The sequence below is a fragment of the Hemiscyllium ocellatum genome, chromosome 4 (genome assembly GCF_020745735.1).
Source record: "Hemiscyllium ocellatum isolate sHemOce1 chromosome 4, sHemOce1.pat.X.cur, whole genome shotgun sequence".
NCBI lineage: Eukaryota > Metazoa > Chordata > Chondrichthyes > Orectolobiformes > Hemiscylliidae > Hemiscyllium > Hemiscyllium ocellatum.
The window spans coordinates 139,554,040-139,579,783 of NC_083404.1; the positions used below are offsets into that span (position 1 = coordinate 139,554,040).

Here is a 25,744-nt window from a genome sequence, read left to right on the forward strand (position 1 = left end):
CCCCAGTTGGAAGGATATGGGAGAGAGGGTAGACACAAACACTGCCCACTGGAGGCTCCCCTCCAGGCCACTCGCGAAAGGGAATCTGATAAATCTGAATGACAATGGGAGAAAAGAGCAGACTGCTGTTTTCTGTGGGTGGCACAGTGGTTAGCACTGCTGCCTCACAGCGCCTGAGACCCGGGTTCAATTCCCGCCTCAGGCGACTGACTGTGTGGAGTTTGCACGTTCTCCCCGTGTCTGCGTGGGTTTCCTCCGGGTGCTCTGGTTTCCTCCCACAGTCCAAAGATGTGCGGGTCAGGTGAATTGGCCATGCTAAATTGCCCGTACTGTTAGGTAAGGGGTAAATGGAGGGGTATGGGTGGGTTGCGCTTCGGCGGGTCGGTGTGGACTTGTTGGGCCGAAGGGCCTGTTTCCACACTGCAAGTAAACTAATCTAAAAATGCTCTTTCACAGGGCCAGTAAAGGCAGGATGGGCCAAATGATCTCCTTCTATGCCGTATGATTCTGCGGCCTGGATTTATTTCTAGAGAACAGGACTGCACATGATCTATACATTGCTGTAGCATCTGTCCTTTCTTGTGGAGATCTGCAATGACCACTTGCCTCAGCAAGACGCCTTTGACCACTTCCCGAGTGAGCACGGCTTCACCTCTTTGTTCCATCTTGACAGGCAGCGGCCATTTCAAAGCGTTCATCTACATTTATTTGAATACCACACACACACACATACCATGAATTCTGCATGAATTTAAAATGTCTGCTTTAAACATTAATGCTCACGGGCAAAGGGCTTTTTACTCAAGACTTCAATTTCTTTCCCCCATCCATGGCTCCAGGGAACCCACAGCAAATAAATGTCTTAGTCTGAGTTATCCTCAGGGACTGTGTAGCCAGTGGCAACCACATGGTTGTGAGGAAGCAAAACCACTTTCTGTGAAATATGAGATAAAACACAGAGGAGTTGAGTGCTTTTGGATTTGTTTATTTCTGTCTTTCCATTTTCCTGTCTTTGCTGTTGTGAAATGACTGGCACCAATATTTGAAAACGGAGCATCCACTGCTTTCACTTTCCTCATTAATTATAAAATATCCATGTTGTTTCCTCTGATCATTTCCCCCTCTTGTTCTTTGGCTTTTTCTTCTTTATTGACGTCCTTGACCCTTCACCCTGAAGTTTAAAAAAAACATTTGAGTGCATTGTGCAGTAATAAAACCGCCTGAGAGACCCCAGAACGCTGCAGCAAGTTGCAAAGGGACACAGACACCCAGTGGGACAAGGTTCAGGAGGATGGTCTTCTGATTGAGAGGCAAGTTGGGATTCTCTGGAGTTGAAAAGAATGGGAGGTGATCCCATTGAAACATAGAACATAGAAGGATACAGCGCAGTACAGGCCCTTCGGCCCTCGATGTTGCGCCGACCGAATCCTACCTAACCTATACTAGCCCAATAACTTCCAAATGCCTATCCAATGCCCGCTTAAATGACCATAAAGAAGGAGAGTTCACCACTGATACGGGCAGGGCATTCCATGAACTCACAACCCGCTGTGTGAAGAATCTACCCCTAACATCTGTCCTATACCTACCACCCCTTAATTTAAAGCTATGTCCCCTAGTAACACCTGACTCCATTAGCGGTAAAAGGTTCTTAGTATCTACCCTATCTAAACCCCTAATCATCTTATACACTTCTATCAGATCTCCCCTAAACCTTCTCTTCTCCAATGAGAACAGCCCCAAGTGCCTCAGCCTTTCCTCATAAGATTTTCCTACCATTCCAGGCAACATCCTGGTAAACCTCCTCTGCACTCGTTCTAAAGCTTCCACATCCTTCCTATAGTATGGCGACCAAAACTGCACACAATACTCCAGATGAGGCCGCACCAGAGTCTTATACAACTGCAACATGACCTCAGGACTCCGGAACTCAATTCCTCTGCCAATAAAGCCCAGTACACCATATGCCTTCCTCACAGCACTATTTACCTGGGTGGCAACTTTCAGAGATCTGTGTACATGGACACCAAGATCCCTCTGCTCATCCACACTACCAAGTAGCCTACCATTAGCCCAGTAATCCATCATCTTGTTATTCCTACCAAAGTGAACGACTTCGCACTTAGCTACATTGAATTCCATTTGCCACATTTCCGCCCAGCTCTGCAACTTATCTATATCCCGCTGTAACCTACCACTTCCTTCCTCACTATCCACAACTCCACCGACTTTTGTGTCATCCGCAAACTTGCTTACCCAGCTTTCAAGTCCTTCCTCTAGATCATTTATAAAGATAACAAAAAGCAATGGTCCCAAACAACAAAAAGCAATGGTCCCATATCAGATTCTTAAGGGGCTTGATAGGATTGAGAGGATGTTTCCCCTCACGGGCGAGTCTAGGAGCAGAGGGTACAGTCTCAGAATAAAGGGGCACCAATTTCAGACTGAGATGGCGAGGAATTTCTTCTCTCGGAGGGTTGGGGGTCTTTGGAACTCCTTGCCCCAGAGAGCTGTGGGGGCAGAATCCTCGTGTATATTTAAGGCTGAGACCGATAGATTCTAGATCAGTCGGGAAATCGAAAGTTTATGGGGAAAGGACGGAAAAAACCGTCGGATGAGCCACGATCCTATTGAATGGGTGAGCAGGCACAAGGGGCCGAATGGCCTACACCTGCTCCTATTTATTATTGAGTTACGGCCATACTGCAGCAGATGCAGCTCGGTGTTGAAAAGTATAGTCCCAAGAAAAACAGACTGTAGCAATTCCAAATTGGCTTGGAGAAGGTAGGTTCTGTGGAGAAAATTAGCACCCTCATACAGAAATTATTCACAAAAGCCCCAATTTGAATTAAGCAAGATGTGTAAACAATTTCTTTGAAGGCTCCCCCCCCAAGACACACACACACAAGCACAGTATCGTCCTCTACGGTGGGCTCTGCACATCAGGAATTAGCCCAATGGTCAGAACAGCCGCAAAAATCTTTGTTCATGGGATCTGGTGTCACTGGCCAGGTCAGCATTTATTGTCCATCCAAATTGCCCAGAGGTTAGTTGAAACTCAATAACATTGCTATGGATTTGGAGTCACGTGTAGGCCAGACCAGATCAGGGACAGCTGATTTCCTTCCCTAAAGGGAAATCCTTATCCAAGGATTGCATGAAGACTTGGCATCCACCGTTTGAAAGTGTTTAATTAGTAGATTACAATTTTTTTTCATTCTTCTTTTTAAATTACCCCCTAACTGTGTTGGTCTACCTGTATGTGTGTGAACAAAGATACTCATTAGCTTAGCTTGTTGCTTAGCTTTGTTCATCTAAAGTTACAGTATTAATAATAAATTGTTAATTTTTGTTTAAGTTATAAACTTTGTGTCTAAGATCTGTCATTTGCAGAGTTTGGTTAGGAACAACAAATATTTTGATTTCACTGTGTTGCAAATCCAGTGAGAGTTTGGCTGATTTGGTTTCACTTACTGTCACTTACTGTAACAAATCTATATTAGATCAGGATCTTGTCGGCCTTTCTAAAAGTGCTCACCATTGCTCTTCCATCTTCTCTAAATACTTTCATAGTTTTAAACACAAACCCCAGCACTCCCCACCACCGCCTCCCCCTCAGTCCCCCTGGTCACTCCTCATTTCTCGGGGGCAGGTGCCCGGTCTGTTCAATCTTTCCTCAGCGTTAACACCTTCCTTTTACCCTACTGTCTGCTGTACCCATCACTGCAGTCTGAGCCATTTTGTGTTGTGTCTTTGGTCTTACTGCAAGCTCGGCGTAACCTTCATCAACAAGGATATTTCGGGCACAGTTATTGATGTGCTTGAAGCGATCAGGGCCCAGTAAGATTCCTCCGTACCACCGCGAAACAACCACCAGCACATTACGTGCATCCAAAATCTGTTGAAGTAAAACGTTATGTAAGAAAAGGTCACATTTAATCTTTACTAATAATCGCAGAGATGTAAATGAAAGACAAGATTATGGGCGGCACGGTGGCACAGTGGTTAGCACTGCTGCCTCACAGCGCCTGAGACCCGGGTTCGATTCCCGACTCAGGCGACTGACTGTGTGGAGTTTGCACGTTCTCCCCGTGTCTGCGTGGGTTTCCTCCGGGTGCTCCGGTTTCCTCCCACAGTCCAAAGATGTGTGGGTCAGGTGAATTGGCCATGCTAAATTGCCCATAGTGTTAGGTAAGGGGTAAATGTAGGGGTGTGGGTGGGTTGCGCTTCGGCGGGTCAGTGTTGGGCCGAAGGGCCTGTTTCCACACTGTAAGTAATCTAATCTAATCTAAGATCAGTTGATCGAAATCTCACTTTAAGAGTCTCCATAAAATCACAGGCTGGACACCATTTGGAGTCCTCTGTCTAAATCTGACCACAGTCGAGAATCTCCCAACTACAGCCTCTAACCTCATCGTCTGTGTACCCAGCACCGTCCGATTCTACCACCTACTGAAGATTCAAAAGTCCTCACTTTCTCCTAATTCTGAAAACAGCCCATTGTAGAAAGGACACAATTCCCTGAAAAGGATGCAGGGAACAATCACTCAAACATTTTTCATTCTTTCTGCAGAAGTCGATCATTACTTCCTTAATTTTGTATGTATCTACTTTTTAAAAAAATGTATCCTTTCATGGGATAAGGGCACGCTTGCGTTGGCAGATTGTGGCTAGTGGGTACCACAAGGGTCAGGACTTCAGCCCCAGCTGATCACATTATAGATCAATGACCTGGACATGGGGACCAAATGAAACATTTCCAAGGTTGTGAGGACACAAAGCTAAGTGGGGAATGTGTACAATGAGGAAGTACAAAGCAGCTTCGAGAGGATTTCCACAGACTGAGCGAGCCAGCAAAAACACAGCAGATGTGTGTCAAAATTATGGAACTCAGTCCTCAATAGGATTGTGGGTCTACCCACACAAAATGGGCGGCAGTCATTCAAGAAGCCAAAATACTTACACTCAGGCGACTGACGGTGTGGAGTTTGCACGTTCTCCCTGTGTCTGCGTGGGTTTCCTCTGGGTGCTCCGGTTTCCTCCCACATTCCAAAGGTGTGTGATTCAGGTGAACTGGCTATGCTAAATTGCCCGTAGTGTTAGGTAAGGGGTATATGTAGGGGTAAGGGTGGGTTGCGCTTCAGCGGGTCAGTGTGGACTTGTTGGGCCGAAGGGCCTGTTTCCACACTGTAAGTAATCTTAATCTAATCTAATCGACCTCTGGACCAGGAGATCAGAGTTCAAGTCCCACTGGCTCCAGTAGCATCTCTGAACAGGCCAATTAGAAAATAACAGCTGCAAATGTGTTGCTGGTCAAAGCACAGCAGGCCAGGCAGCATCTCAGCAGCCAGCCCAACCTTCTCAAGGGACAATTAGGGAAGGGATAATAAATTATCTTTTAAAACAGGCAGACAAATATGAGATACAGTCAGGATTAGAGTGATGCTGGAAAAGCACAGCAGGTCAGGCAGCATCCAAGCAGCAGGAAAATCGAGGTTTTGGGCAAAAGCCCTTCATCAGGAATACTGAGATACAGTCAGTTCTTCTATAACACAATGGCTGTGTTCTTGTGCAACCCCATGTTATAGAAAAATCACAATTTACCAACAGCACTTAAAGTGTTGGTGATGTAGTCGCATTCCAGCCAACATACGTTTAAAAAGTTTGCGCTGTAGGAACAGCGTCCCCAATTTGTCAACTGCATGACAGTGAATTTGCGTTGACGAAACGTACAGGATAACAGAACGACTTGTATCCACTTTGGTAGGAGTAACAGAGATAATTTGCTTTTTCCAATTCACTCAAAGGATATGGGCATCACCAAGACCAGCAATCAGTGCCCATCCCTAATTGCCCAGAGGGTGGGTATTTATAACAATCAAGCTGACTGTCATTTGACTAGTACATTATTCCACTATTGGTTTATTTTATTATATCACAGTAGGATTTGAACTCATGTCCTCAAGAGCGAAGGCTCTGGCTTCCTACAGCAGTGACACCACGACCGACACCGTCAGCCCCTGATAAAGCTCAGAAATGTCCAGTTACCTGCAGTAAATGCAGAAGACGACCACCAGCTGCAGTTTCTCCATCATCTTCACAATCTTGCAGGAATGTCTGTTTGTCCTCGCAATGTATCCTACACAATTAATCCCCACACTCTAGTCATTATTCCAGTGAACACTCCCACAATTACAGATCTACGCTGCTATCACTTAAAATGCATAGCATCGGCAATAGCAAATTAATTTTTTACAATTATAATCTTTGATACTGGTGTCACATCAAGCATACCTGAGGGTGTCTCAATTTTTAAAATAAAATCTAAAGCAGGCATGCCCTTCATAACATGAGTTTTTAACATGTTAATCCTTACCATTGCTGTCAAAGATCACCTGACATTTAGAATGCCAGTCAACCGAGTTTCTGGAAGCTTCCAAATGTGGATTATGATGGAAACGCAATCTGGACAACTTTCCTGTGGCAAGTCATGCCTGCCACAGACAGGACGTAACACAAAACAACAAGTCCTCAAGGTTCTCTGCTTATTCTTTCATGGGATGAGGGTATTCACACAAGAACAATATTTGCTGTCCAACCCTAATTGCCCTCTGGCGTAGTGGCTTGCGGGGGACACTCAAGAGTCAACCACATTGCTGAGGGTCAGGGGTTGTGTGGAGGCCAGATGAGGTAAGGACGACAAATTTCCTTTCCTGAAGGGCATTGGTGAACCAGATGGGTTTTCAATCATTATTGATAATGGTTACTTTAAATTCCAGATTGTTTGTTAAATGAAAGTACCATCATTTGCCCCAATAGGATTCAAACACATTTCTCCAGAACATTGACCTGCAGTTCTGGATTGCTAGACAAGTGACATTACTACCATTACGTCACTGCCTCCCCTCTTTACACATTTGCCAGGAGTGAACAAAAATAAAACTTCTCCAGGACAAACCTGGACAATTTTCCACATTGTTGGGTAGATGCCAGTGCTGTAACCGCACTGGAAGAGCTTCACCAGGGGAACAGCAAGTTCTGGAGCACGTGTCGTCAGTATGTTGTCAGCCACAATAAACAAAAACACAAAACGCTAGAGAAACTCAACAGGTATGGCAGCATTGGTGGAGAGAGAGAGACAGAATTAATATTTTGAATCTGGTAAATCACGGTGGCACAGTGGTTAACACTGCTGCCTCACAGCGCCTGAGACCCGGGTTCAATTCCCGACTCAGGCGACAGACTGTGTGGAGTTTGCACATTCTCCCTGTGTCTGCTGGGTTTCCTCCAGGTGCTCCGGTTTCCTCCCACAGTCCAAAGACGTGCGGGTCAGGTGAATTGGCTATGCTAAATTGCCCATAGTGTTAGGTAAGGGATAAATGTAGGGGTATGGGTGGGTTGCGCTTCGGCGGGTCGGTGTGGACTTGTTGGGCTGAAGGGCCTGTTTCCACACTGTAAAATAAAGTAATCTAAACTCCTCATCACACTACTGCCATTGCAGGAACCATTGCCTTTAACCGACATCACGTCGAGTGAATCGAATTCGCTAAAGTCTGGCACCAGGATCTCTGGAGGCAGCTGAGATGGATCATCTTCTGGCTGAAGGTCGCTGTGAATGCTTCAGGCTTGTATTGTGCACTGATGTGCAATTGCCGATGGCGATAGTTGTGGAGTCCCCTGATTGAGTGGGGGATATGCCGGGCCATGAGGTTACAGATTGTGCTGGCGGTACTATTCTGTTGCTGTTGGTGCCTCATGGATGCCCAGTCTTGAGTTGCTAGGTCTGTTTGAAGTCTGTCCCATTTAGCCCGGTGATAGTGCCACACAACACGATGGAGGTTATTATCAATGTGAAGGTGGGATTTTGTCCCCACAAGAACAGTGTGGTCGACACTCTTACTAATATTTTCATGGACAGATGCATCTGCAGCCAGCAGACTGGTAAAGATGAGGTCAGGTATGTTTTTCCCTCTTGTTGATTCCCTCATCACCGCAAACCCAATATAACAGCTAATAATTGACACTGGTTTCATGGTCTCTGCTGGACTGTTAGTCACAGATTCATTAACTTAATGTTGTGTGGGTGTGGGACCCTTGTGTTCAGAGTAGTCCATATACAGTCAGAGTCATACAGCCTGGAAACAGACCCTTCGGTCCACCAGTCTATGCTGACCAAAGTCCCAAACTGTACCAGTCTCACCGAGCTAACGTGTGTGTGCTGGGTTATGTTGCAGTGCTCCAATGAAGCTCAACCCAATATTGAGGAACAACACCTCATTTGCTGCTGAGCCACTTGGATATGATATGGTTTATTATTGTTGCGTGTACTGAGAAACAGTAAAAAGTATTGCGTTGTGTGCTAACCAGACAAATTATACCTTACACAAATACATCAGGGTAACAGATCAGAATGTAGAACCTAGTGTTAACCTTCCAGCCTCGAGCATTAAATTCCGGAACTTCAGAGCACGACCTCCGCCCTTTTATTCTTACAGTCCCCACCCTCCCTCCCTCCCTGGCACAGCAGACCCATTTTCTCCTTATTACACCGAACATTGACACCTGTTCCATATCTGAATAATTTCCTTGTCACTGGGTTTGTCTTTTGCTCTGGGCACCCTCTCCCTTTGTCAACAGAATAAAATCCACCCTCTTCCAGCTCCTTTCAATTCCAAAGAAGAGTCATAATGGACCCAAAACATTAACTCCACAGGCACTGCCACATCTGCTGGGCTTCTCCAGCATTTTCTCTTCATTTCAGATCTCCACCATCCACTGTAATTTTGCTTTGACACTGCATAGCGCTACCAGGGCCCCTCGATTCCAGCTCAGTGACAACACAGGGGTTTTTTTCAGTGATATATTTCTTATTCAATTTTGACCACCATTTAAATGTTACAAACTTCCTCATGTGACCGAAGCAATTGGCCTTTGCTGTACCTGTAAGCATAGATGTTGTGTGTGGCATTGGCGATCTTTTTGTTCTGATAAAGTTCCTGTAGAAGCAGTTTCACCTAAAGAGGAGACAAAGCAGACAAACATCTAAACCTCTGAGTTCTGCAGTAGGTTTGTAGCATCTGCAGGACTAAAATTAAATTCAAGATAATGGATACCCTTCACACAACAATCCCAAGTATTTTTACTGGCTGCGGATTTGGATCAGAGTGTGGAAAAGGAAAGTGTTAGCATTTCCATTTTTTCCTGTGTGTGAGGAATGGGGAAGAGATGCCAAATGACTCCTGCATAGCTCACTGCAATATCAAAGCCAGCAGCAATAACAGAGCAATCTCACTCTCACCTTTAGCAGGGGAGGCCTCCGAACAGACCATCCTGAACAAACTTGGCATCGGGACAGAAACGGCTCAGTGTGGCTTTCACTCTGATCACACCACACCATGTTCACAGGGAGACACATCCAGGACAATCACCTCAAACGGGACGCCATTTTTGTTGACCTCAAAGACTGAAGAAACAGTCAACATGGTGGGGCCGATGGTGAATGCTGGTCCAATGTGATTGCCCAATAACATTCATACAGCTGACTCACAACAGGCTGAGCTGAAAATGTGTTGCTGGAAAAGCGCAGTAGGTCAGGCAGCATCCAAGGAACAGGAGATTCGACGTTTCGGGCATAAGCCCTTCTTCAGGAAAATCTGAAGATTTTCCTGAAGAAGGGCTTATGCCCGAAACGTCGAATCTCCTGTTCCTTGGATGCTGCCTGACCTGCTGCACTTTTCCAGCAACACATTTTCAGCTCTGATCTCCAGCATCTGCAGTCCTCACTTTCCCCTCACAATGGGCTGAGTTAAATTAAACCGCGGGTCAATAACTCAGTTTGTGATGTCAAATGGAGTGATGTAGGATTGTGTTTTAGGATCAGCCCTCTTCAACCTGTTCTTCACTTCTGATCTTCACTGTGCTGATGAGGATCATGAAGGAGGAGTGCATCTCTGATACGGTCTTGAGGGCTCACTCTTTGACTTGCTCAGTGTATAAACTGTGTGGAGCGAACTGAATCAGTTAGAGACTAGAATATGTGAGTTGAGGACATCACCGTAAGTCGTCCTGCATTGTAGCTTCGTAAATTTGTCTGCTGGTCCACCGTTATTTACGACTGGGTGTGACAGGAATACAGGGCATATAGGATTGGTTAGCTGTACGAGGTTTAGCCCTGACAATCTGCTGTTTAGCACACAAGTCGTCCTGTTTAGTGACTTCACCAGGCTGACACATCTAGCTCCTCCTGTTGCAATACCCTGGTGGATATTTTCTAGTCAACCCATTCAGAGATGTTACGACACAGTTGTGGAGCAGAGGGGACATGAACCCGGGCCTCACAGTCCAGAGGAAGGGACACTACCACTGCACCACATGAGCCATCTAGCGTAAAGATTTCACAGATATGTTTTAACCGCCCAGGTCAGAGATATTGCAGCTCAACCTCTGCAGGAGGTAGGGCTTGGACCTGGATCCTTTCTTCTGAACGCCTCCTTTAGCCCCAGCTTGATAGTAATGGCAGAGTAGAGGAAACGCCAGGTCATGACAATACAGGCTGTGTTGGAACTTGACTCTGCTATTGGTAAGGGCCCACCATGCCTCAAGGGCACCCAGTTTAGAAAAACCATTGCTCGTGAGAATCCAAAGGTAGAGGGCATAGGATGGTGCAGGTATGGTTTGAGGATGTGAGAGGCATAGATAGAGTTAATAGCCAGAAACTTTTTCCCAGGGCAGAAATTGTTAACACAAGGGGTCATAGTTTTAAGCTCTTTGGCGGAAAGTATAGAGGGGCTGTCAGAGGCGGGTTCTTTACACAGAGAGATGTGAGAGCATGGAATGCATTGCCAGCAGCAGTTAGGGAAGCGAGGTCATTGGGGATATTTAGGAGACTGCTGGACATGCATATGATCACAGAAATTTGAGAGTTTGTACATTAGGTTTACCTCACATGAGGATCAATGGTCGGCACAACATCGTGGGCTGAAGGGCCTGTTCTGTGCTGTACTGTTCTATGTTCTATATGATTCGATGGATATGAATGGGACTGGGGGGAGCAGTACCCCCAGCTGGAATGACAGCATTGCTGGGGGTGCCAAGGTGTGTGCCCGTGCGCATGCGGGTGTGGGGGTGGGGAGGAGGTTAGAGTGATCACCGGTGTACAAACCTAGGAGGATGAGGAGGACAGGTCACTTTTGTCACAGTGCTGGATATCATCTGTGAACTCAGTGAGAATCAAGAAACAGTGAAAATCTGATTTAAGATTGAGCAAAATGAAGTTTGAGAGGAGTCAGACGTGAAAGGCTTGCGATGAGTATGACAGTTTCTGCAAAGAAAAATCTTTAAATATGTTCCATGTTGGCTGCTTTCCCATCGCTAAAACACATTCAAAGAATTGTGCAATTGTGCTAATAGGTGCCGAGAGCAGGGGGAGCCTTTCACATCCAAGGGAGGGGAATGGTTTCCAATTGCCAAACCAATCTCTTGTTGCTCAGTGATCCCCAACCCCTCAGCTTCTCTCCTGCCCTGATGTGTCACACTCGATAGTCTCATTAAACCGTGACGCTGTCCTGCCCAGACATATTTGTGTCATTCATCTTTCAAGTCATCAGAATTGAGCCATAGCCAAACTAAACTAAATAATTCACATTGCAACTGCTTACAGGAAATAGATTGCCCCGTGGAGGAACAGCGAAGACTAACTCGGAATTAAGAACAGTTAAAAAATGCTTTGTTGCTAAGGGTCAGGTAGTTGAAAATTAAATGCCCTTTTTAGTGGGATGAATGCACACTGACAAAAAAAATCCTCTCTATAATTTATAACCTTTAATTTTTAAAAGTCCATTCATGATTGTGGGTCGCACTGGCTGAGCCTGTATTTATTCCCTGTCCCTAGTTGCCCCTTGAGAAGGTGGGGGTGAGCTGCCTTCTTGAACCGCTGCAGTCCATGTGCTGTAGGTAGACCCACAATGTCCTGACGGAGGGAATTCCAGGATTCTGACCCAGCGACACTGACGGAACGGCGATATATTTCCAGGTCAGGATGGTGAGTAGTTTTGAGGGGAACTTGCAGGGGGTGGTGTTCCCATGTACCTGCTGCCCCTGTCCTTCTAGATGGAAGTGGTTGTGGGTTTGGAAGGCGGTGTCTGAGGATCTTTGGTGAATTTCTGCAGTGCATCTTGTAGATGGTACACACTGCTGCTACTGAGCATTGGCGGTGGAGGTAGTGGATGTTTGTGGGTGCGGTGCCAATCAAGTGGGCTGTTTTGTCCAGAATGGAGTCAAGTATCTTGAGTGTTGTTGGAGCTGCCCCCATCCAGGCAAGTGGGGAGTATTCCATCACACTCCTGACTTGTGCCTTGTAGATGGTGGATAGGTTTTGGGGAGTCAGAAAGTGAGTTACTCGTTGCAGTATTTATAGCCTCTGACTGGCTCTTGTTGTTACTATTTATGTGGCAAGTCTAGTCCTTGGGGAACCCCTCCCCCACAAGGATACTGATAAGGAATAAATCTACAACCTCTTGTTGTTCCTGTTACAAGCAAAACCAGTTTCTCCATCTGTACTCTGACCAGCCAACTAACAATTTTGAAAAAACCTCTATCCAACTTCCTCTCAGCCTCGTTCTCTGAAAGGTGAAAGTCTCAAGTTCTTCCATGTATCTTCATCGCTGAGATTTCTCATCCCTGAAGATATTCTTGTAAGCTGCTTCTGCACTCTCTCTAATGCAGTCACCTCTTTCCCATAATGTGGCACCCACAGCTGTACACAATTCTCTGGATGAGATCTTACCCATATCTTGTACAAGTTTAACAGGCCCCTACTAATAACGACAAGGATACTGTCTGTTTTATTTACTGCTCTCTGCCACATTTAATGATCTATGCACAAAAGTATTCGAGAGCACCCTGCTGCTGCACCCCCTTTAAGACTGAAAGGCAAAGTTGGGGTACAATGTTCTTCTTACCAAAGTGTATCACCTGCCACTTCACTACATTGACCCTCACCTGCTACCTGTCCACCCATTCCACCAACTTGTAAATGCCCTTTTGGACTTCCATCTTCACAGTTTACAATTCTTCCGCGTTTCTGGGGCTCCACTTTGAATGATAACTGGGTCATTAGGTGTATTCAAGGCAAAGACAGGCAGATTTTTCATCAGTATGAATCAAGGACTAAAGGAAAAAGACAGGAAGGTGGAGTTGAGGATTATCAGAGCAGCCATGGTCTTATTGAATAGTAGAGCAGACTTGAGGGGCTGAATGGCCTGCTTCTGCTACTCATATCTTTTGGTTTTGTGGTCAGTGGTGACCATGACAACCATCATTGATTCTTGTAAAAACTCATAGGGGTCATTATGTCCTTTAGGGAATGGAACCTCCCATGCTTACCTAGTCTGGCCTGCAGGGGAGTCCAAGTCCAGAGCAATTACTGTTAACTGACTCCTGAAAAGGCCAAGCAAGCCAACCTGCTGAAGGACCATCAGAGATGGGCAACCAGTGATGGTCTTTGCCAGCGATATTCACATCCCACAAAAGAATAAGGAAAAAAGTTAGAGAAGGCAACTTAAAACGTTGGCCTTTATTACAAGAGATGGGGATTAGATGTACAAATGAGTTACTACATCCGTAGAGGACAGCAGTGAGACTGTTCATAGAAGGTTCTCCAGGATGATTCCTGGGGAGAAAGGGTTTGCATTGGGAGAAAACACTGGGAAGGTTGGACCAATACCATTGAAGCTCAGAAGAATGAGTACTGGTCTGACTGAAATAGAGTAAAAAGTGAGGTCTGCAGATGCTGGAGATCAGAGCTGAAAATGTGTTGCTGGTTAAAGCACAGCAGGTCAGGCAGCATCCAAGGAACAGGAAATTCGACGTTTCGAAGGGCTCTGGCCCAAAACGTCGCATTTCCTGTTCCCTGGATGCTGACTGAAATAGAAGATTGAGTGGGTAAGACAAATTGGATGCTGGGAGGATTCAACCTCTCGGGAGGGAGCTGGGGCTTTAGAACTGGGAAATTTTAAACCTTTTTCCCATTTAAGATGGAGATGAGGAAAAATTTCTTCCCTCAAAGGGTCAAAGCTTGGGAATTCACTTCTCCAGAGGCTGGGTCATTGAGTTTGACAGATGTTTGATGACAAAAACATCAAGAGTATTGGCGAAGGAGAGCAAGAAAGAGGAGAAGGTTCAAATGGGCTGAATGGCCTCTTCTTGCTCCTGTTTCTTACAATGTGATAGATTTTAACCCTAAAGGGATTCTTTTCTTTTGCTCAATTCCAAAACCTATTCTCAAAAAGTCTCTTCATACCTGCTGCCTCAGGATCCCTCCAGTACGGACTTCAGGGGCAACAGAGTGACTCAGTGGTTAGCGCTTCTGCCTCACAGCACCAGGGACCCGGCCATTCAACCCTTGGGTGACTGTCTGTAGAGCTTCCACATATTGCCCATGTCTATGTGAGTTTTTTCCAGGTGCTCCAATTTCTTCCCACAGTCCAAGGATGCGCAGGTTAAATGGATGGCCATGCCAAACTGCCCAGAGTGTCCAGGGATATGCAAGCTAGGTGGGTTAGCCATGGGAAATGCAGGTTACAAGGATGGGGGTGGGGTCTGTGTGGATTTGATGGGCTGAATGGCCTTCTAGGGATTCTCTGGAATATTGCTACAATCTCTTCCCAAACTTTGGAATTTATCATTAGGCCATACAAATTAATTGGCAACTTTCAAAAAGGGACCATGACCAATAATTGATGGCAGAAAAATAAATTGCTGGGGTGTGGAGAAGATGGAGAGAGAGCGGGAGAAGGACTAACCTGGCTGCACTTTGAAAGAGCTAGCATCAAATGGACAGGGGGAAGATTCACTGTTCCCAAGACCGCCTTTTGTTTCAACTTGCAAAAAATCTATATTAAAAAGTATAAACAAATTTGCCAGGCCCATCTACAAATAAGCAAATTTGCAAAATAAATTTGTTTTTGCTTTTCTATAAATCAACAATTAATGCAAATAAATGAACCTGAATACTTAATGATATCTTTTGTCTGGTCAGCACTTAATTCGGGGAGATAAGCAGCCTTTTCATTAGGCCCATAATTGGCTGTATTCACTCCCTCACTTTGGGGTGCATTTTGCTACAACTTCATAAATTATACAAAGGCTGCAACTCTAAATGGACATCAAAGTATTCATGAAGCATCAAATCAGCCTTAATCAAGTCTTTTCTCCTTTGATTTCAAAAGCCTAATTTGATATCTTACCATCATTATATATTAACGTAGGGGCGAGGATAAAAATGCCAAGTTAATGTAGTATGGGTTATAGTTTGCGAAGAGAAATTAAAATCTCTTTTCAAATCAAAAAGTTCTTAAAGAGCTCATAAAATTTCAATTAAATTCTCTTTGGAGATGTGTTTTTTTTTTATAAACAAAGGCCTTCCTCATCATTATAAACATTTTCTTTTTCCAATCAGCCCTTAACTCATTATCAAACTCATCAGTGATATATTTATTCTACTGATAAAATGATTTTGATGAGGTTGTTAAAACTTCAAATGGCCAAGTAACCGAGGGAGCCTTCCCAGACCGCAGAATATCAAGAGTGAAAAAGGAGGCCGTTTAGCCCATCATGTCTGTGCTGGCTCTTGGAGAGAGCAGCCTGATTAATCCCAATCCCTTCTGCTCTTTTCCCAGATCTCAACAAATTCCATCCATTTCTCTAATTCCCTTTTGGAAGTTCCTATCGAGGCTGCTTCCACTATCCTTTCAGGCATCATGTTCCAGATCATAATACACTGCATTAATTAGATTCTCCTCTACTGGGATCCTGAGGTAAAGAGGCACGTTGTTGAAACTTTGTCTTAGACTCATCAGCACCAAATCACATGAACACCAAATCTCAAAGGGAACATCAATTTATACTGCGTGGGAAAACAGGCGTTGATTGGCAGAGCCATCATTATGAAAAATGCACCAGGGAATAGTCAAAGCCAAGCTTTTGTGTATTCGGACAGATTGCAATCTCTGACCATGTTGTTATTGTATGCAGGGGGTAAGGCCCTGTGTAGAACTATAGATGTAACTTTCATCAAGAATAAGCATTGAAATTAGACTGATAATCTTAAATCTATTGCTAATGTAATTCTTAGCATAATCAGGATTGTTTCGTAAGTGCTGTCCTATCGTGAAATTGCACCAAATGTTTGGAGGTTCACAAGCACCCATTGGTTGATGTGGCCAACACCTGTGTGGAAATAAGCAAGTGGCAATCCTCCTGCCCAGTTAGTACAGCACAGGAAAGACATATCTGATGCTTCCTGTATTACAGCAAAACAATTGGACGAGTAAATTTACTCACTCAGTAACTGTGGTTTAGATGTCAGGTGTTATAGAATGGTAGGCTTGATGGGCCAAAGGGCCATTTCTGTGCTGTAGACCTCTATGGTCTTAGGAAAGATTAAAGAAGATTGGGACTGATTGTTGTCGGCAGAGAGCTATCACAAGCACATTGGCCTGAGTGCCTCCGCATGTTGTAAGATTCGATGATCAGTTGGTACCTTAACTTCCACATTCAAATACACACAACTCGCTAGCACACCACATACAGCACTATAAGAGAAGGATGAGCTTTAAACAAATGCAAAAACTCCCCATACTCCTGTGAGACAAAGGACAAAACTCCATAATCTGGAGCATCAGAGATGCTGGGCCGGAGATTTCCCTGAAGGTTAGAATCTATGATGACCGCCTGCAGGATTCCGAGCATATCTGGAAATCCTGTAATATATCTGAGGCCCTGACAGCAGTTCTGTGCCTGTACCCAAGAACTAAGAAAACGCTGAAATGTTCTCTCTAATAACAGCAGAGTTTAAGGGGTCACAAGCAAAGCTGGTGGAGAGTTCTCCTGGGATGCTGCCCCATATTCATCCATCGATTGGCACGGAACCCAAAGACCTTTAGTTTTCCAACTATTCATTCACCTTGCTTGTGGGATCTTGCTGTGCAAACACAAGTTGCTGTCTGTGCCCACTCAATGATGGTTATACTTAAAAATGGAATCATTGGATGTGAAGGTGACATGAGACGAATTAACTGTAGTTTCTGTGGTCGAAGGCCATTACATAAGAACTTTCAAAGACAAACCCATGACCACTTCCATCCAACAAAAATAAACCAAAAAGCTACGGAGTCATACTTGACTCAAAACAGTTTTTCTCTCTCCACAGATGCTGCCAAGCCTGCTGAGTTTCTCTAGAATTCTCTATGCTTGGACCACTTCTATCTAGAAGGACAAAGGCAAGCAGATACATGGGAACACCACCCCCTGCAAGTTCCCCTCCAAGCCCCTCACCACCCTGACTTGGAAATATATCCTTCGCTGGTGCTGGGTCAGAAGCCTGGAGTGAGTGAACGTGTGAGAGACCTCGAGCAAATGTGTGAGAACACAAGGGAGCACGAGAAAGTGAGTGTATACACACATGTGCACGACTAAATGGGAGAAAGATGGAGTGTGAGTGAATGCATGTGAGAGTGTGGGGGGTGTGTGTGTGTGTGTGTGTGTGTGTGTGTGTGTGTGTGTGTGGGGCAGAATGGCAGAGAGAGTGAGTGACAGAGAGAGTGAGTGACAGAGAGAGAGAGTGACAGAGAGAGAGAGTGACAGAGAGAGAGAGTGACAGAGAGAGAGAGTGACAGAGAGAGAGAGTGACAGAGAGAGAGAGTGACAGAGAGAGAGAGTGACAGAGAGAGAGAGTGACAGAGAGAGTGAGTGAATGTATGTGAGTCTGTGAAGGTAGCTAATAAAATGGGCTGCAGTGGTTCAAGAAGGCAGCTCACTTTCTCAAGGGCAGGAAAGGATAGGGCCAATAAACAACAGCCAATCTAGAGACACACACACCCTCCCATCAACACACAGAAAAAAAAATATTATGAATCCCTGTAATTCTTTCTTCCTTTTATGAACATACATCTTAGCAAGTTTCCCAAGTACCTACCTGGTTAGGTGTCACTACAGGAGATAGATGGGCCTGAAATGTACTCCTCCGATCAGTGATTGGTTCTCCGTGAATTATTTGAGGAAGTTCTTCGACTGGAAGTTGATGGAAGAATGATGCGATGAGATACAGGTCAAACTGTATTTCCATTACCCGCCCTGAGTTACCGTGATCCAACAGGGACAGCACGACAGGGTGTAAGCTGAGAGGGCTCGAACAGGCCTGGCTGCAGAGTCTAAAACCCAGGGGTCACAGGCTCAGGGTGAGGGGTTGATGGCTTACAGAGTCATAGTCATACAGCACAGAAACAGATCTTGCAGATCTAACCAGTCCATGCCGAACGTAACCCCAAACTAAACTAGTTGCACCTGCCTCCCCCGGCCCCTAACCCTCCAAACCTTGCCCACACATGTACTTATCCAAAGGGCAGATTTCTTCATACACTTGACCGACAAAATTTTGGAAATTCCCTACCCCAGGTAGAGGCTCAGTTGTTGCCTGTATTCAAGTCTGAGAGTGATAGGTTTGTGAACTAACAGAGATAGGGATGGTGAGAGGTGTTTGTGGGGGCAGTGCGAAAACAGTGAAGGAAACCATTATATGTAGGAGCAGAAGCAGGCCATTCAGCCCATCAACTTTGTTCCATAATTCATTGAGATCTTGGCTGATCCGGTAATGCTAATTCCACTTCCCTGTCTTTTCCCCATTATCTGGTGTTCCACAGGGATTATCGCTGGGTCCTCTGCTGTTCGTGGTCTACGTAAGGATTTGAAGGAAAATAAAACTCATCTATTTAATAAGTTTGCAGATGATACAAAGATTGGTGGAGTTGTGGATAGTGAGAAGTATTGTCAGAGGATACATCAGGATACAGATCAAAGAGTCATAGAGATGTACAGCACGGAAACAGACCCTTCGGTCCAACCTGTCCATGCCGACCAGATATCCCAACCCAATCTAGTCCCACCTGCCAGCACCTGGCCCATATCCTTCTAAACCCTTCCTATTCATATACCCATCCAAATGCCTCTTAAATGTTGCAATTGTACCAGCCTCCACCACATCCTCTGGCAGCTCATTCCACACACGTACCACCCTCTGCGTGAAAAAGTTGCCATTCAGGTCTCTTTTATATCTTTCCCCTCTCACCCTAAACCTATGCCCTCTAGTTCTGGACTCCCCGACCCCAGGGAAAATACTTTGTCTATTTACCCTATCCATGTCCCTCATAATTTTGTAAACCTCTATAAGGTCACCCCTCAGCCTCCAACACTCCAGGGAAAACAGCCCCAGCCTGTTCAGCCTCTCCCTGTAGCTCAGATCCTCCAACCCTGACAACATCCTTGTAAATCTTTTCTGAACCCTTTCAAGTTTCACAACATCTTTCCGATAGGAAGGAGACCAGAATTGCACGCAATATTCCAACAGTGGCCTAACCAATGTCCTGTACAGCCGCAACATGACCTCCCAACTCCTGTACTCAATACTCTGACCAAAAAGGAAAGCATACCAAACGCCTTCTTCACTATCCTATCTACCTGTGACTCCACTTTCAAGGAGCTATGAACCTGCACTCCAAGGTCTCTTTGTTCAGCAACACTCCCCAGGACCTTACCATTAAGTGTATAAATCCTGCTAAGATTTGCTTTCCCAAAATGCAGCACCTCGCATTTATCTGAATTAAACTCCATCTGCCACTTCTCAGCCCATTGGCCCATCTGGTCCAGATCCTGTTGTAATCTGAGGGAACCCTCTTTGCTGTCCACTACACCTCCAATTTTGGTGTCAAATGCAAACTTACTAACTGTACCTCTTATGCTCGCATCCAAATCATTTATGTAAATGACAAAAGGTAGAGGGCCCAGCACCGATCCTTGTGGCACTTCACTGGTCACAGGCCTCCAGTCTGAAAAACAACCCTCCACCACCACCCTCCGTCTTCTACCTTTGAGCCAGTTCTGTATCCAAATGGCTAGTTCTCCCTGTATTCCATGAGATCTAGTTGGAGACATGGGCAGAAAAATGGCAGATGGAGACAAATGTGAGGTGATGCACTTTGGAAGATCATGTACAGGCAGAAATTATACAGTGAATGGCAGAACCCTTCGGAGTAATGATATGCAGAGGGATCTGGGTGTGCAGGCCCACAGATCACTGAAGGTGGCAGTGCAGGTAGATAAGGTAGTAAAAATGGCCTATGGCATGCTTGTCTTTGCTGGAAGGGGCATTAAGTACAAGATTAGACAAGGAAAGGGCAGTGAGTGCCTGGAATGTGCTGCCAGAGGTGGTGGTGGAAGCGAATACAATAGCAGCATTCAAGAAACTCCTGGATGAAGACATGAATAGGAAGGGAATAGAGGGATGTGGATCCTGTAAGATAGTTATAGTATGGAAAGGCAAAATGTGGCCGCACAGGCTTGGAGGGCTGAATGGCCTGTTCCTGTGCTGTATTGTTCTTTACAACCTTCAATTTGCCTTACTGGAAGGGAGAGAGGGGTGGATTATCAACCATATCCTTACAGAACAGAGGGACCAAACGGACAGTGTCTGCTCCACTTACTACATTGTTTCAGAAAACCCATGGCACCATCCAGGACAACAAGAGGCCATTCTATTCCTCATCACAATGCCAATTCTTTGAAAGAACTATTCCATTTCTTTCCACTCCCCGTCCCTGCACATTTTCTGCCTGATTATTCCAAAATTTCTCCTGTTAGATTGAGAGTTACAATCCTGCTTTGAGATCTGATCACATTTGAAGATTCTTTGGTTGCTAACACGCGATGAGGGATGAGGTACGAGTAAAAGCTTGCTTTAAAATGATGAGGGGTTTTAATATCCAAGAGAACTGGCTGGAGGGCTAGTGACCAGAGGACACAGATTGAAGGTAATCTGCAAATGTCTCAGAGCGGGGATATAGGATAATTTCTAACTCAGGTTGTTAGGATCTGGACTGCGCTGTCTGGAAAGGCAATGCAAAATTCAATTCCAGCTTTCAAAAGCTAATGGATAAATACTTGAAGCAAAAATTTCACAGGTCCACAGGGAAAGAGTTAGGCAGGGGAGTGAATTGTTTGCTGTTTCAAAGCACCAGCACAGAGGTGATGGGCTGACTGGCCTCTTTCTGTGCTGTATCATTCCAGGATTCCCAATGATATGGTTGCAGTAGAGGCAGAACAGTGGGAGATGTTGCTTGGAGTGAAGAGTTTTACCGTTGGGGAAATGCTGGAGCTGTTTTCTCTGGAGCAGAGATGGCTGAAATGGATAAATAATGATAGGCCCAGATACAACGGGTAAAACGGTTCTGTTACTACTCCCCGGGAGATCAATGACCAGAGATATACAGGGAAACGTCGATTATTCAAACGAGATGGGCGGGCACTATTTGGTTCGGATAATTGAGGAATCAGTTAATCGATTCGATGCCTTTCGGCTGGGGCTTGGAGTTTTCTATTAAGTCTGTTCCCCTTTCAGGAGACTAGCAGCAGCACGGCGTACGCGAGCCCTCGTCCGCCCCACCCACGGCAAGTGGACTGGACACCAACAAGACTGCTGCTGCCTTCTGGGCGATGAGTCTCCAAATAGGGCGCACGCGTATACAAAGACAGCCCTTTCTACTGCAACATTTGGTTCCACCTCTGCCCTGTAGGGGACAATGTTGGAGAGATTATCTGGGGAAAAGGGGGTAGAGGGGGAGAGGGAGAGGGGGAGGGATAGATAGATTGCACATTCTCCCAATTTCTGCGTGGGTTTCCTCCGGGTGCTCCGGTTTCCTCCCACAGTCCAAAAATGTGCAGGTTAGGTTAATTGGCTGTGCTAAATTGCCTGTAGTGTTAGGTGCAGGGGTAAATGTAGGGGAATGGGTCTGGGTAGGTGACTCTTTGGAGGGTTGGTGTGGACTTGTTGGGCAGAAGTCCACACTGTAGGGAATCTAAAAAATTTAGAGATGGTGCCTGCGCTCCCATCAGTCCAGGACTGTTCTCGGTAGCACTTTCAACCACTGTAAACAAAAGAAGCGATCAGTGTTGGACACATGTCTTTGATGAAATGTTTCTGCGAGGACCTCGAGATCTCCTTCCGATAATCTGATTTTCGGATAATTGGCATTCGGATAATAGAGGTTCCTCCGCAGATCGAAAGCAATTGTTGGAAAGAGTAGTTGGGAGTTGGGAAGGTGCTTTGTCCATCCAGGACAAACATATAAATAGAAAGCAGGAGACAACAGCTTCGCTTCACTTGGAGGTCACCACTGATGATGTTACCACAGCCAGGTAATGAAACATCTGGATATCAAACCTACAGCTCAGCGAGCAAACCTACACCCTCAACCTCAACCTGAGCTACAAACCTTCACAAACCTTGCTAAAATCTATGGACGCAACACGCTACAACTGGCCCAAAGATGAGAAAGGAATTCCATCTGAGAGAGTTCTACCCGCGAACAACTGTACTTCCTGCACAAATGTTTGAGAAAACAGGTACTGCCAAAATGTCTCCAATATAACCCGTCGATAAAAACACCTCAAATCAGAAGTTTAACAGAACGAAACGGCCACAGAATGCTCCGAGACTAATCAATGACGCCCACCACAGACTCCAAAAATACAACTGGGAAATTGCGCGCCAAAAACCGTTATTCAAACAAGCAACAAATCAAGAATGGACAGACGCGGTAAAACGAGCCATAAACACCAAACAACGACAAACACAAATAAAGAAAAATTGGGACCTGAAGAAAAAACTGGACAAACTCACAAAAATAAAACACAAAACCGCTAACACAGGGGCATGGATAAAGAACTTATCAGGCCGGACCCTATCAGACACAGAAGAAGCGGGACTAGTCAAAAGGATTAAATTTCAATTACCGAGACGCTGATAAGAAGGATTTCCTAGTGGCTTTAGAGACCACATTGAAGGACAACAATCTCATGGAAGAAACACAACAAACTATCAGACAGACAGGTGCACCTACTCTGAGCTGAAAGAGGGAAGGAAACAAACTGAACACACAAGAAAAGAAAGCCCTAGGAAACCTCAAAAAAAGACAAAAACATCGTTATATTACCTGCAGACAAAGGTCAGCTCACAGTCATCCTGAACGGAAGGGACTACATCGAGAAAGCCAATGCACTACTCACGGACACCAACACTACCAACAGGTGGGGTTAGACCCGACCCCACAACTAGGAAACAAACTTGCACATCTCCGAAGAAAATTACACAATTCCGGGCAATTAAACAAGATGGAATTCCAGAAAATGAAACCCGCCGGGACCAACACCCCACGATTCTACGAACTACCAAAAGGCCATAAACCAGGAACTCCCCTCAGACCCATAGTCTCACTACCCGGAACACCAACTTACAGACTGGCCAAAGAATTACACACAAGACTGAAGTACCTAGTAGAAGAGTCACAGCATTCCATCCACTCCACCCAGGAATTCCTAAAAATCATCAAAAACACCAAAATAGAAGTAAGACGAAGCAATGATCTCATTCGACGTAACAGCACTGTTCACCTCCATCAACATCGACCTGGCAAAGGAAACACTTACCACACTTTTAGAACAGACCATCACACACACCCCAACCACCATCAATCACATTACCAACGAAGACATCATGAAGCTAGTGGACCTGTGCCTCACCACCCACTTCACCTTCAACAACATAATCTACAAACAAACCAACAGCACATCCAGGGGATCTCCGCTATCAGGATTCATAGCAGAAGCAGTAATGCAAAGACTAGAACAAACAGCTCTACCAACCATCAAACCAAAAATCTAGGTCCGCTACGTAGATGACACCTTTGTCATCACAAAACAAAACAAGATAGAAGAGACATTTAACGTTTTCAACAACACCCTCACAGGCATAAAGTTCACCAAGGAGGAAGAAACCGACAAATTCGCATTCCTGGATGCCACGGTCGAAAGACAGGACAAGGGAGAACTACAAACCTGCGTATACAGAAAACCGACAAACACTGACCAAATACTCAACTACACCAGCAACCATCCCAACACACACAAATAAAGCTGTATCAGAACACTATTCCAACGAGCCACCACATACTGCAGCACAGCCGAACTTCGAAAAACAGAGGAGAACCACCTATACAATGTATTCAAGAAGAACTGATACTCAAAAAATACAGTGCGCAGATTCCTCAAGAACAAACCATGACAAGCAGACCCAACACAGCCAGAAACCCTAACCACCTTACCATACATCAAAGAAGTTTCAGAAATGACAGCCAGACTACTAAGACCCCTCGGAATCCTAGTAGTACACAAACCCACCTACACTCTCAAACAAAAACTAACAAACTTAAAAGATCCAGTTCAAACCATGGACAAAACCAACGTCATCTACAAAATTCCATGCAAGGACTGCCACAAACACTACGTAGGACAAACAGGAAGAAAGTTAGCCACCAGGATACATGAACACCAGCTAGCCACAAAAAGACACGACCCTCTCTCCCTCGTAGCCCTACACACGGATGCAAAAAAAACCACCATTTCGACAGGGACAACACATCTATCCTGGGACAGGCTAAGCAAAGGCATGCCAGAGAATTCCTAGAGGCCTGGCACTCCAACCACAACGCCATAAACAAACACATAGATCTAGATGCCATCTATCAACCCACTCAGGAAATGAACAGGAAATGACATCACCACAAACCCCAGGAACCCCCATCCAGGAGAAAGATATAAATAGAAAGCAGGAGACAACAGCTTCGCTTCACTTGGAGGTCACCACTGATGATGTTACTTAGCCAGGTAATGAAACATCTGGATATCAAACCTACAGCTCAGCGAGTAAACCTACACCCTAAACCTCAACCTGAGCTACAAACCTTCACAAACCTTGCAAGGTGCTTTCTTTTTGAACTCAAAAGGGTGATGAGAATCTGGAACCCAGTGCCTGAGGGAGGTCAGGATAGTAATCCTCATCACTTTGTAAAACCACTTTGTTGTCCACATGAGACGTAGTAACCTGCAAGACTAGAGGATGAGGGTTGGGGAGTGAAATAAGGCTGGATGGTTCTTTCCTGAGCACAGACTCAATGAGCTGATTGAAAAGCCATACTCGCATTTATCAGGGAGGCAATGACCGAGTGGTATTGTTACTAGACTATTAACCCAGAGATCCAGGGAAATGCTCTGGGGACACTGGTTCGAATCCCATCCTAGCAGTTAGAAATCTGGAATTGGGAGTCTAATGACAACCATGAAACTGTTGTTGATTGTCAGAAAATCCATCTGGTTCACTAATGTGTTTCGGGGGAAGGAAATCTGCTGACCTTACCCAGTCTGGCCTATATGTTTCTCTAGACCCACAGAAACGTGGTTGACTCTTAACTACCCTCTGTGGGCAATTAGGGATGGGCAATAAATGCTGGTCTGACCATCAGGGTCCAGATCCAGCAAATGAATTTTTAAAATGAATAGTACTTTCCACAACTTCACAGTTAATGAAGTTTTTATTAGTATCATCACTGTTGTAACTTGGGAAACACTACAATTGATTTTTTGAATATTTATATGTGGCGAGACCATCGCTGGCAAGGCCAGCATTTGGAGCCCATCCCTAATTGCCCCTCAGATTCAGTAGCTTCCTCTGCCATATCAGAATCAATCCTGGACTAATGTTACATATCGGCCAGACTGGGTAAGGATGGCAGATTTCCCTCCCGTTAGGTCATTGGTGAACAATTGAAAATTGTTTCATAGTCATCATCACCAAGACTAG

At 45.2% G+C, this 25,744-nt stretch overlaps 1 protein-coding gene across 1 annotated transcript in view; it reads right to left on the reverse strand.

Moving 5' to 3' along the window:
• Nucleotides 1-964: 964 nt before the first annotated feature.
• Nucleotides 965-25,744, reverse strand: part of impact (impact RWD domain protein) — a 49,285-nt gene continuing 24,505 nt past the window's right edge. The window contains exons 7-11 of the mRNA XM_060824537.1: nt 17,975-18,069; nt 8,941-9,014; nt 6,049-6,139; nt 3,764-3,898; nt 965-1,171 (exon numbers count right to left, since the gene is read on the reverse strand). Of these exons, the coding sequence (XP_060680520.1) occupies nt 1,112-1,171; nt 3,764-3,898; nt 6,049-6,139; nt 8,941-9,014; nt 17,975-18,069 (455 nt within the window). The 3' untranslated portion in view covers nt 965-1,111. The remainder of the gene's footprint in view (nt 1,172-3,763; nt 3,899-6,048; nt 6,140-8,940; nt 9,015-17,974; nt 18,070-25,744) is intronic.